General features: G+C 36.7%; 1 protein-coding gene across 2 annotated transcripts in view; it reads left to right on the top strand.

The window, feature by feature from the left end:
- Nucleotides 1-13881, top strand: part of LOC100747282 (PWWP domain-containing protein 2A-like) — a 41498-nt gene that overhangs the window by 19393 nt on the left and 8224 nt on the right. The window contains exons 2-7 of one of the 2 annotated variants that reach the window (XM_012382299.3): nucleotides 9048-9366; nucleotides 10751-10991; nucleotides 11938-12622; nucleotides 12926-13199; nucleotides 13263-13439; nucleotides 13564-13698. In XM_012382299.3, the coding sequence (XP_012237722.1) occupies nucleotides 9048-9366; nucleotides 10751-10991; nucleotides 11938-12622; nucleotides 12926-13199; nucleotides 13263-13439; nucleotides 13564-13698 (1831 nt within the window). Of the gene's footprint in view, nucleotides 1-9047; nucleotides 9367-10750; nucleotides 10992-11937; nucleotides 12623-12925; nucleotides 13440-13563; nucleotides 13699-13881 lie in introns of both variants that reach the window. The other variant, XM_003487329.4, reaches the window with a different exon arrangement.

Genomic DNA, 13881 nt, shown 5'->3' with positions numbered 1-13881 from the left:
TCTAGATTCATTTTACAATCTTCTTCAATTCTTAATTTAATTTGCTTCTCCTCAAGCTTCCTTCTTCGTTGAAATCCATCTATCTTTATTAAATTTACAGTTTGATATGAAATATCGAGGGAATATTGCATTTAACTTTGTTTTATTCTATCGCGAAATTTATGTCCTTTCTCATATTGGACGTTTAATGTGGAATATTAAAAATGATCGGGCAAACGATTTTGTGTGCGATGTTTTACGTGTAAAAAATTGATGGATACTCTTCTTAAAGCTTTTTCTATCTTTATTTCCGACAGACATTTTATATCGGAACGTTTGTAGTAATAAATGATGCAATTAGGGAAACATTTAGGCGAGTTATCTTAAGTTCTATTAAGATATCTCCTAACACTGTCGCTACTACTACATTTAAATTGTTGCACATCAGCTGGCGCGATGGTTTTATATAAGCACACGGTTTTAAAGCCTCCAACCACGAATCAGCAGATTTACAGATAAAGGTATAGACATTGAACACACGTCACCAGGTGTATCGTTAAAACCGGTTAACTCATTATGATTCGTTACTTTAAGGAAAGATAAACAGTCCTTTCTTTCTTAATATCGTGCCACGTTGAAATTGCCATGAAGCGGTGACAAATCTTCATACCAGAATTTTCCATTCAAGGAGAGGCACAAGTAAATTAAAATACATATTCCACAAGAAAAGCCTAAATTTTTAACAGTAAAAAGACAGTTAAAGCGATTGAAAAACGATATTGAAAGATCATCATCGATATAAAAGACGTGTTTTAAAAATTCAAGTATTAATACTAAGAACTAACACTAGAACGACCACGATTAATATAAGTTATTTTTACTAATATGTATAGTCCTATAGAAGGTTTTTATTTTAACTGAAAGATAAGTATCTTTCCTCTTCGTTTAAAATAATTGGATTGTTTTTCGGTATAAAATAATCATGATAATTTTTCTTTCTTCCTTTTTTTTTTTGGAAATTTATTTTAAGATATAAGAAGAGATGCATTTAAGAAAAATTCCAGAAAGCAAAAGGTGGTATATTTGATGTTAATGTGACAAACTCTAATTCGTTTCAAATCGATACATTTCTCACTATAATATCAGTATAACTTTCAACGCTGAAAATCATACTTATCAAACGTACATATATATGTATGGACGCTGGTGTAATCGATAAGTATAATTACATCACTCCGTAAATAGCGGTTACGTATTAATATTCTCCAAAAAAGCATACATGTTTTTCTTGACAACGTCAGACAGTTGTAATAGCGTGCAAAGCTATCGAGTAGAGGCGCGCATCAATATTCACCACCGATAAAAGTCTATCGTTGCACGGCTGTCAGATATTTTTACCAGTATACACTAATGCATTATAAAATTTTTTCTTAAATTTCTTATACGATTTTTTTTTATAAAATTTCACATATAAAGTACACGATATATCTCAAGATTTTTATCAACGAGTTTTCTAAACTAAGATGAAAAAAATATCTTGATCGTAAATATAGGCTGCTCTAATCTTCATAAAAAGCAGGATTGAAGAGGATCCTATGGGGAGAAATATGATATTTATATCTATGAAATCTGTTTCTGTTGATTTTCTAACTTTGGTATCACATAGATATACCTATGATATCACTGTGCAGGGGATTTTCTTTTTTTATATATTCCCATTAGTCATGATAGAATTATCTACGAGATCAAACATTTTATATCCGATATTGATGATCCGATATTTAAATAATATCCAATCATCTGCCTCTGACAGATACATATGTACTTTCTACCACATCGAATGTTCTATTTCGATAATAATTATGATATTATATATAATGATATATATTTTATTATTTATTAAAATATTATATATATATGATACATAATTATGCTCTTATTCAATTTTTTTTAAGTAGTGCTTAATCTTATCAACAAGATTTAGATTACAAGTTTAGATTACAAATCTTTGCATCTTACACCTTCATTTATACATTAGGTATTTCATTACAATAATGCCTAATCTTGTTTAGGCGGTATTCGATCCCATCACTAGCCTTAACAACATTATCCACGATCATTTTCAAGAATTTTCACGCATGATCTATCAGAGCGTGGGGAACGAGAGAGATCACGAAAGATTGGCGCTAGTTGCACCCTACACGTCCCAATTTCCTCTACAGACGGATCACCTATATTTCACCGTGCAATATAAATCACATTACCACGGGATCCGTTCGCATTATTCACCGGTGGAACGCGTTGCAGCCTGAATGCACAAGTTTCTGAAGTTTTTTCCAGTTCCGCGGAAAGCTCGTTCATCACGCGAGATTTCACGATCGGATCGAACAGCGAATGTAGATTTTCCCTCGCTGACGAAGCCTCTCGTAGATCTTTTCGACGTTCATTTAGTTTTATTCGATGAAAATATGGTTTGTATAAAATATTTATTTTTCGGCTGGTTATATATTTTAATTTAGTACAAATCTAGCAGTGTATATAGCGGCGGCAGATACATTTGAATTATATTTTGTTGGACTCCAACTACGAAGGTCGGAAATCATTTTTAACGTTCGCGGTTTATGGAAGGAAATGAAATAAAAAATATTGTAATTCGTTATCTCTTGTGTTCGGTTAAAGCAGCTAATAAAATTTAATGGTTCTGAAGCAGCGACTTAATAAATTCAACGTGAATAATTTCTGTAAATATAGGATTCTAGAAATATCACTTTGTTTGAAAAATATTAGGAAAATCCAAATATTATATTTGTTGAAGAGACTCTTCAAATATTTAACACGCGCTTAATCTTATTCACTGAAATATTCCTCGAAAGGTAAAGGCACGATTAAAGAAAATTTCCATGAACTAATCCAGCTACTACTCTCGTGAATATTCCTGGTTGAGATGTATACCTGTGTCATCCACCGGCTGAAACTCATTACTCATTTCGGCTAGTATGTCTCTAATTGTAGCTACCTTAATTACTCACCGAGTCGTGCAACGCTGAAGCCCTGGGAAACGGGGACGTCATAAGACGTTCACGTGTGTATATAAACAATAAACGAATAGCAGAGCCCGTTGGCTCTCGCCTCATTGAAAAATCCCTACGAAACGCGATCTTTTACCGTGAAAAGGCGAGGAATTTTCGAATCTAGGCCAGAAACGATTAAAATGATCCACCAGAGAATTCGAAATTAATGAAAGTAATAAAAGGTTTATGGTTAGAATTAATGGAAATTATAAAAGACGAAGGTACTTCCCTCGGTACTTCAAATTACATATATTGTCCATTATTATATTCGCAACTATTCCTCTGTGTTATTAAAGCTTTTTCCTCTTCCTTCGTATGTGCACGGTATTTGCAGAAAATACCATGTCTCTTAAAAAAACAGATAAAACGCAAACCTACGCGCGCACATAAAAAAGCTCTCCGAACCAAAAATCTCATCCGCGATCTTCAAAATTAAAACATCCAGCACCCAAACATTCGTTGCAACAATACGCACGGTGAAACAGGAAAATAACAAACCATTGCTCGGGAAAAATAATCTCAGAGACAGCGCACATCACCAATCTCAAAATGAACCACATACACATGCGCTGTTCAACCTTTATCATCTCTAAACAACAAAAACAAAAAACCTAGAGGAGAAAGGAAAAAGAAGGGAAAAAGGAAAATAATATGAAAGTAGCGGGAAGAAAATGAAGAAATCAGAGAGAATACACCGAGCTGGAAGACTCGTTCCTTGTCTTCTTCTTCATCTTGCGTTCTTTTCATTTCGACCCTCTGGTTGCTGCTGGCTTTCATCTGGAACGCTCATTTTCTAGCGTCCACGAATTTTCGATGGTCGCCCGGTATCGAAAAGCCGGAAAATATTAATGGATACACCGTCAGAACGTCGCTTATTGTCCGTTCCTTTCGAATCAATACCACGGCCACGTTGCTGGCTGCGTTGTGTGTTGTTCCCGTGGCACGAAACAGCCAGGCTTAGGCGAATGCCTGGCTAGTTGCTGTACGTTCAGGCAACCGTTGCCCAATAATCTTTCGACCAGAGGCCTCTGGCCCTGGCTTCCGTGCATCGCACAAATAGTTTTCGACGTTATGAAACCGCTGCTCGCGGTCAGTTACAGCGTTTTTGCTCCTTCCAACCTAATCTAGCTTCTGCACTATCCTCGCTCTTTTGCCTATTGCGATCCTGGAAATCTCGTCTTAAGGATTGGTCATCGGTCGTTTCGTTACACGGATGGGTGGTTTTGGTTCGACGTTTCTTTACGGAGAAACCGCTGAAATATCGTCCACGAGAAATTCGATTTTTCCTCTTTTTATTTGCTGCGATAATAAAAGATCGGAGAATCCTTTTATCAATGGCGTGGACTTTTCGAGAGTGCGTAGGCGAGGTGGGTTCTTGGAGAAGGGTGGAGATGATTGGAGGATAGTGGAAGAGTATTTATCGACGAGACAGGATTTTTCAGGATGGATGTGTACGTGTATGCACGTTGGCGAGAAAGGATATCGGATTATTAGATTTTCGTGGAATTGGTATTTTGGAGGGGAGAAATTAGGTACTGAAGTATCGCTTTTTAGCATCGTGTTGGTATCTTATATTAAAAGTATTTGTTGCATGTAAAAAGTGAAATTGTACGAGTGGATAGACGATATTTGTGCAATGAAAATTCGATATATCATGACAAAAAAGTCCACTAGATTGTATTTGTTGTATTGTAATGAGCACGATTTCGAAATTCACCAATAATGAGTCAGATTATAGTAATCATGAAATTGTCCGAGTCTCGTGATGTCACGATTTCTAGGATAGATAAAATCGTCGACGAGTGAAATTGCGCGGTTAAATAACGTAATTAAAAAGCTCCTCCGCACGAAGTATTATAAAAACATCTGTACATTTCTGTCTGACGTAAATAAGTCTCTGAAATTAATATGATAATTATTCCGCGGTGGAAAAGCAAGAACAAGAAAATACGACAATGTTATACAACCAATTTCCTGTAATTCTACCTGAACAAAGATCATCTTTCTTTCTCTGCGATCTTTTAACAGGAAATTGAACAGGAAAGTGAACAAAGGGAACAAAAATTTCTCTATTTCGTTGCAGTTAATTTTTCCTAGAGTTCGGTCTGTTTCAGTCACGAAACGGTAATCTAGACACAATAGAGCGAAGAACTAGAAGCGAGGAAATACTGCTCAGTTTCTAGGAAACATTGTCTACGATTTCAATTTATTTAATCTTTCATCACTGACACTCAGTTTTCTGGATTAAAACGTACTTGGTAATAATACGATTATTATTCACTAGTATTAACTCTATTATTAATTAGATTTTTATTTACGGATTTAACCATTTCTCACTACGTTATATTAATTTCCATTTACCGTCATAACACGCCGGTATCGAGAAAGAAATTATATTAATTGGAACGAAATTGCCGAGGGTTGAAACAATCTTTCAAAACGAAAGGAAGAGAAAACGTATCCGTTCAATTACGTAAAATGTTACAGAGTATCATGCACGCTCCGTGCATCACTCTGTAAGTAATGGTGGAATTATGAGACAGGAAAATTCGCACTCTTTGCAACTTTTTGTTGAAAAATCCGCCGCATCACGCGTGAAACATCTGACAATTTCGTTTCGTCATTTACCGTGCCGGTAAAAATACTATTTTACCTCGTTTTATTTATTTTTTAGCAGGTCCCTTCGCGAAGCTTAGCCAGAACCACGGTCACGAAAACGCAATCCAGACACACAATGACTTCACTATGGCCGCTGTCTGTCGGTTAGCTGCTTACGTGTTTCATCGCTAGCCTCGGATGTAGTCTCGGAAGGCTATTATGATAATAGTACTTTCATTACGAAAGGTCTTCATTATCTTACCGCGATTCGATCTACCCGGATCAATATCATTTCCCTCTTACATTTCATTAAACGCGTGTACCCGCGCACTCGCGATTCCACTTTATCTCTCCCCCCTCCCCCCCACCCCACCTCTGTAATTTTACCGTAATTTCCATGAAATATGTCATGGATCTTTGATTCTCCTTTTTGTCCAAAGTATACATACGGATGTATGTAATTGTGATATCAAAAACACTTTTAATGCCACATTCAACGTTCTATAGTTTGACCATCATTATGCTCTCGAGTGTATAGTTTATATTACACGCTCGATTTTACCTGGTACTACATGAGCCTCCAGGAAATCGTTGGTCGTTATATTGTTATCGTACTAAGCGCTATTTTTGATATTAATGTTATAGAGTAAGTCTTAGCGAGATTATTTATTAAATAAATATAAATGCCGAGATGATACAGTAGAATATTGATAAAATATTAATGGATAGAACAGATACGTAGGAGTGTATATTAATATAGAATTAATTGATGTAGATTATATCTTAAATTATCGAATAAATAAACTGTTATTATGTTATGCTATGTCTGATGTACAGAAATTGATGTTTGCGTGAAAATATGCTTCGACAGAGTCGAGACAGTTGCTGCTCACTTGCAGCTGCGTTCTTCTTGTTTCATCACGCACTGACGAATATCTTAATGACTCACATTCCGTCGACAAAAAGAGGAAGAATAAGAAACTATGATTCCAGGGAATCGTTATAAGGAAAAGTTGAAACATGCTGTTAAAATTAGTCTCTGAGTGTAATCCGCCTTTAAATTACTTCTAGCGTGTCGTAAGATGCGTTGGATGCGAGAAAGTTTCGGTGTTTCCGTGAACCCGTTAATCATTAAATCCCTTTTTCTTAGCGTCTTCTACATATTAGTTGATTAGGGTATTTAAAATGACGAGCTCGTCCAGGTACCAGAATTATGGAGGAGGAATTTGTGGTATACCTGAGTGGGTCAATACATGAGACGGCTGTCTGGCGAATAAAGAGTTCATTCTACTTGAACACGATGGACAATACGCTAGAGTTTCTTCTCGTTTTTTTATCATTTCGAATTTTGCAACGATATTGTCAAATAGTTGTTAAATAATTTTCGGAAATAGATTCTGCATATTTTAAGATTTTGTAGAATTTAAAAAATTTGTAATAATTTCAAATCTTCCCGATTTTCAGGAATAGGATATCCGTTTAATTTTATCTCTGAAAGTGGGATGTTCTATTCATTGACTGTAGATTCGTATATTTTTGAATTTTGTTAAAATATTCGTGCATTTTCTATTCTTACAACACTTTTACACGTTTATATTTTCGGGTATTATTAGATTATTTATCCGATTCTGTATAGTTATTAAAGGTTGTATAGTTCTCCTTGGTTGTTTGTTCGCTTGCTTAGAACGCTAAACATAACGATTTTGAGCATGTATCTAAATATATTGCATAGAGATGATCAAAATTAGAATGGAGCGTGGAAAATAAATTGGCACATATAATCACTCCCCTATTGCGAGAAAGCTGAATATATAATTTTCTAAAAATATCGTCGTGTTTTCAATAACTGTGAAGGAAACTCGAAACCTATCGTATTAATCTTTATTATTTCGAATGTTGAAATTAAAGCAATCAATTAGAAATCGATTAAAATAACGATAAAACCCGATAAATAAGAACCGGCGAACTCCGTAAAGGGAGGTACGAAGTTGAGAGCTTTCTGCTTGGATGAATAGAGAAATCAAAGAAGAATAACCAGAACTGGAACGAAATACCAAAGACTGGAGCAAAAACAGGGAATTATTTATAAGGAAACACATGCTCGTATCATATTATAGTATAGAGGCAAACATAGTACACACTCTTTAGCAGATAAGCCTTAGAGTAACGAAACAAAATGAACTGGAATGAAATGATATATTATAATCTGTATAATAAATTAAGATATATCTAGCTATATTTCTATAGATGGCAAATTAAGATCTAACTTTAAGGAGTAAACTGAGGTAGAAACAAAATATAACAGACGCGTACATACTCAAAAAAGATCGTAACAAGCATAAGCCTGGATTAAGTTACGATTAAAGCAATGAAAATCGTAATAAACTTTTCCTATCATTCTTAAGATCGTTAAATGTAGAATAGAGTTTTATGCGTATTTATCTTTCGATCCTTTACACAATATCGAATTTATAATCGTGCTATGTTGGTCAGAAAAAATGATCAATCTATAGTAGGTTTTCCAGTTTAGCATAAACAACTTGATACATTAAACTGTTAAGCTCGGAAGGAAACACAGTCTATCAATGACCCAGATAATCCAGCAACGTGGCGTTCGAATTCCCAGCTCGCCGACTCACCCAATCGATTCGTCTTCTTCCAATCCGATACTGAATCCTTCTAATGAAAGATTCAAGGAATAAAATGAAATCGTAATCTTCGGGAAGGAAGTAGAGTCCTGGCAGCAAAAGAAACCTTGGAATATTACGACTTGCAACAGTGTAGCCAATTTCCAATGCATCGTTTTTATAATATCGATTCTCTCGTAATAATAGATAATTAGCATACACTGACGTTACTTGTCTATCATGCTTGATATTAAGTAAATACACATCGATCAGCAGGCGTCGTGAAGTTTCTTAAGGAATTTTGGTTTCTCTCAATCAAATATTAAAATAAGAAATATCCCTTAATATTGTTCCAACAATGTTACGTTACATCAATACATGTGAAATTCCTTAAACAAGTTAGTTGTCCGTGACATTAATTTTTACTTTAAACACTCACTTATCACGTATCTGCATGTACATTACGTATTTATAGAGTTAATCTCCTAATTGTCGCATAATCCTTTAATAGTAGCGGAACTAACACGTATACCACAGTATTTACCGCGATTATACGTGTCACTGTGTATGCACAAATTTTCAGCGGTGATCATTTAAAACAGACATAATTTATACATCCATTATAAACGCCTACATCATTCATAAAACAAGTATGCGTATAATCCTGTAACATGTACAGATCTCCGGAATTACTCTCTATTCAAACTGGATAACATTCAACGACTGATCGACCGATCATTAACAATCATCCATTGTGCACGGTTATTTTCAGAGGCCTACCGTGTGGCGTGCAACCCCCGGAACCTGTACCGGACCCGGATGGCGACAAATTGGCGACGATAGCGGCTCGATTCAGCTACTTTCAGGAGAGAAAGAACTCGCTGACTACCGCGAAAGTCGATCTTCGTAGGAACATCAATCCGCCGGCCAGGTACAAGAATGCACGGCCAACGGTCAGGCTCAGGCCACGCCAGGTGCTCTGTAGCAAGTGTAGATCGATCTGCAACGAGAACAGCGAGAACGTGGACGTCAGCAGAAAACGGAAGCACGACGAGATTCAGCAGGAACAGCAGCAGCCGCAGCAACAGCAGGTAATATTTCCTATTTTCTTCTTCTTTTTTTCTCGTGTGCATGTGTGAGAGGCTGGTAAGAGAAGCTTCTCTGTACTGTGCTTCTGCTTTAGTAACGTGCTGCTGATGTTTATTAATCCAATAATTGGCGAAATTGTATCAACTTGTTGCGTGGATTATCAGGATTTTTCGATTTTAGCGAACGATTTTATTTATTAAAGATGCTTTTTCAAAATTTGTATCAATTTACATTTGTATTTATTTTTTATCAGCTTTTAATTTCAATGGGAACAACCGAATAGTCGGATGCTCGTTTTTATATTTTTCTTAACGACTCTTTGCATATCTGGTGAAAATATCGCGCAACCGTATTTTTGGATATCTTTAAATCTGTCGAAAGTTATGCAAAAGCTTTAAATATTAAAGCTCCGGGCTCTTGCAAATAGAAATATTTCGTATTTCATTGTAATCCCTCTATATCTTTCGAATAATAATAGGAAGGTGAAAATGAATTAATTTAAATTAATCACGTTTAATCTTCCGTCATTTCGAAATGAATGATTTCAGCTAACTTAACCAACGCGACAAAAAAATAATGAAGTCGCGGATTCACGACTTCATTAACGCTCATCGAGATTTTTTCTTTTTTAAAGAAAATTATTGTTGTGATGGTAAAAACCGCCAAATCTGATGTAGGTTGTGAAAAGTTTGGGGCATCGACGAAGGAAACCCGCGAATAGGAGCGAAAGAAACGAGCAAATTGTGTTGCAGGAAACTTCGTCGAATGAGCACGCTTCCAGACTAAGGAAGAAAGTCATACGATTTTGAACTAGAGGAAAAGTAACTTAACGCGTTGTCTTCCAAGAGGTGCACTTACATTGCGCGATAGTAGTTTGATTCGGGCATGGCAACTTGCCTCTCAAGTTCTTCTTCGCTTGAGCACAAAGTGTTCTAATGGTACATTTGGTGGGTACTGGCGTTCTCTCGTACAGTACACGTGTTTAGCCTTAAGATAGTTTATTTCGCTGGCTCCGTGTCAGACGCTAGAAGTTTCATCGAAGTACATTATATCGTGATTTATATTTGGAATTTCACCAGTTGTCTTGAAACTTTTTAAAGGAAGAAAATCTGCCACTAAATGTTTCATTATGACAAATCTCTGATATATCTTAGCAGTATTTGGAAAGTTGCCTGGAAAGCATATACAATCATATGGAAATTATTTTAATATGACTAATAGCTTATTTTGAAAAATAAGCTATCGTTGGCTATATGTTATCAAAAAATTTCATTGAAATATCTTCTCAGCGTAAATCCATTGCAAATCGGGCAGCGAGGAACTGCAAATGGAGTAGTTGTCAGATGAGTTTTATGCATCGGTAAAAAACGCATGATTTTTCATCAGGTCACGGGCCATGGATCCACTCGAAGAAGCGATCGACGTTGTGGTCAGCAGCCGCAAAAAGCCTCGAGAATACTGTTCTCTGAGTGTCAGTCCGAGAACATCACGGTGTCATCTCATCAAACAGCGAAGTCCTCGTCGTCTACAGCACTCAGCCCCGATTCGTCGAAGCTTGGATCGTCTCTCATCCCAAAAATTTCGAGACTTCAACCAAACGAAATCAACAATGCCATGCAAGCGAATGGTTAATATTTTTCATTTAAAGAAAGTTTTTCTACCTTCTTTTACTTTAAAATTATTTCAAATGAAAGAAATAGTTGTTATACAATTCTATACATGTAAATTTCTTTTTCTTCTTTCTATATAAAGATTTCGTTGCGTTATTGAGTTTTTGCTTTTTGAAATGCTTGGACGAAGTGCTTCGTATAACACGTGGTCTTAATTTTTTAGAAGCTTGCCCTCGGGAAAGGTGCTTAAAGCAACTATCTCAGGCTTCGATAGTTGAATTACATAAGGTCCATTTGCAGATAATAAGATCGTCCGTGGAAAACACGCGCAACACCAATAATTTGCACTTAATTACGACTAGCTGAATGTGCAAGGAGGATCATTAAAATAAAAAGATTCATGTGATGCAAAAATCGAAGCCGGATAAAACTTACTATTTTTGATAATTGAACGATCAAACTCCTCATTGAGTGAGAAATACGATAATATTTCTAATAAACTAAATAATCTAATTATTTTCATTATATTACTCTTCAATTGTAATTATCTATGTTTGATATACATATGACATATTCATAACTATTGACGTAAAAATGTTTTTTTATAAGCTGTAACTAGTTATCTTTGACACAAGATTATATCCTTCTATACTTACAAAATGCTCCAATCGTATGCTTATCTGGGATAGTTATAAAAATATATGACGAGTGAAAAAAGTACGAAGAGTTGCAACAGATCAAGAAAAATGCTAGACAGAAAGTATTGCATACTTTACAAAACTCCATAGATGATATGATATTTAGACATTCATATACAGACATACACGTATATATGATTTCCTTTTTATAAAGATAAATGTTACGAAACTACTTTTACTTTAACCAACTAAGAATGTTAGAATAACGCTAATACGTAATCTCTTCGAGCCTCGTCATTTATCTGTTTCTCTTTTTCTCCTGCAGAAAAGGTGAAGATTGGCCCATCGTACTGGAACAATCGAGCCGAGGAGGGCGACTCATCGGCGAACGCGATGGAGCCAACAGAGGAACGCATGGAATCAACGGATTGTGATAGCAATCCATCAATGGCGTATTGTGCCACACCCAGAAGACTTAGCAGCTCCTCCGTGGAAAGTGCAAAAATACCAGAAGAAGAGGAGAAAAAAACGTTCGCGGCCGCGGACTCGACAATGAGGCCAAGAACGGGTCGCGTGCCGCGAAAGAAGCGATCCGTCGGATCTATGGAGGATCTATGGGACGAGACAGTGTTCGAAGATCCGACAAGGACAGCTAGAACCACACCGGTGATTAAGATCTCTTTCGGTGCTCAGGGTGAAGGGACTGTCTTGAAAATACCCTCCAAGATTCAGGATCCGGAGTACGAGCAGGAAACTGATGAAGCTGAGGAGGTGCAGACAGAAACGGAGAGAGATCCGTTGGAATTGCCCAGGAATTTTGACAACGATTACGATTATCGTGAGGATGGAGAGGAAGATGGACAGGAGCAAGTAGATCCTCAGAAACAGGGTGTGAAGGACGCCAGTGCTAAGGCTGCGAAACGTGCACTGAAGAAGGCTAAGAAAGAGGCCAGAAGGAAAATGCTCGGTGGAGTTTCGCCTGCGAGATCTCCTTGCAATGGATCTCCACGGTAAAATAACCATTTTAAGATACTAGTTATAGGTGCATCTGTATAGTGGTTACAGGAAAAGTATTTGCACATATTCTTATTTTTTATGAGGCGCTCTTTTATGAGGTTCTACTTATCATTTTCATAGTATCACTACGAAAGTACCACTAAATGATACGAATATACTATTTGGACCTAATTAATTAGCGTGTAAACGGTATAATAAATACAATAGTGATCAAATACTTTTCGTAACTACCGTATTTTGGATTTATGATACAGATATATGTATATGACACTAATTATGATTTATTTTTCTTGCAGTTACAATCCTACGTACGACACATTATCGTATCACCGTCGCAAGCATAAAGTGAAGCATAAAAAGAAACACAAGGAAGACCGTAAACACAAGAGCCAACAGTCGCAGCATCAGCAGCCTTGTTTGGAATCCGGAAGTACCGAGAATCAGCAGAACTGGAACGTCCTTCCGGGCAGCGAATCGTACACAGCGATAAAGGAGCAGTGCCTGAAGCAAAAACTATCCATATCTCTGAAGAGATTGAATACAAACGCTTACGCTAGATGTGATTATCCTGTGAGTAATTCTTCGTTGGGTTGCAAAAGTCCTGGTGCAAGCAGTGATGAACTAAGTGAACAGGAACCTGAAGTCGACGCCGGCGAAACTGCTCCGGACTTTCCACCGCAGTCTCATCCTTTGATGATGCGTCTTGCCGCGACGCCTGTCGAACATTGCCTCACTGCTAACGGTAGAAGAATGGACGTTGGTGACGTGGTGTGGGGAAAGATTCATGGATTTCCTTGGTGGCCTGGAAAGGTATGCATTATTAGATATTCATTTATTTTGCTGGATATTCCTTTTAATATGTGTTCTCTAGTATGATCATGTGTATTCAGCTTAAATAAATATCGTATTCTAAAATGTGTGTTTGTTCTTCCAGGTTCTCAGCATCACAGTTTCTTGTAAAGAGGATGGTACGTCGTCCGGACCGCAGGCTCACGTCGCCTGGTACGGTTCTTCGACAAGTTCTCTAATGTCGTGTGACCAGTTGAGTCCATTTTTAGAAACATTCAAGGTAGATATCTTATTAATATATAATTATGTATAATATATATGTCGGAGATGAAAGAACACCGGAGCCTTTGGAATTTTGGATAATCCCGCAACATTGTAACCTAGAGTCTACTATAGCTGTAATTAAACAATTGTAGTTATTCAATCCGATTGTAATTGTTCGAGAGTTGTGATAGTGAGCTTG

The sequence above is a fragment of the Bombus impatiens genome, unplaced genomic scaffold (assembly GCF_000188095.3).
Source record: "Bombus impatiens unplaced genomic scaffold, BIMP_2.2 scf_0151, whole genome shotgun sequence".
Lineage (NCBI taxonomy): Eukaryota > Metazoa > Arthropoda > Insecta > Hymenoptera > Apidae > Bombus > Bombus impatiens.
This window is presented reverse-complemented; position numbering and strand designations above follow the sequence as displayed.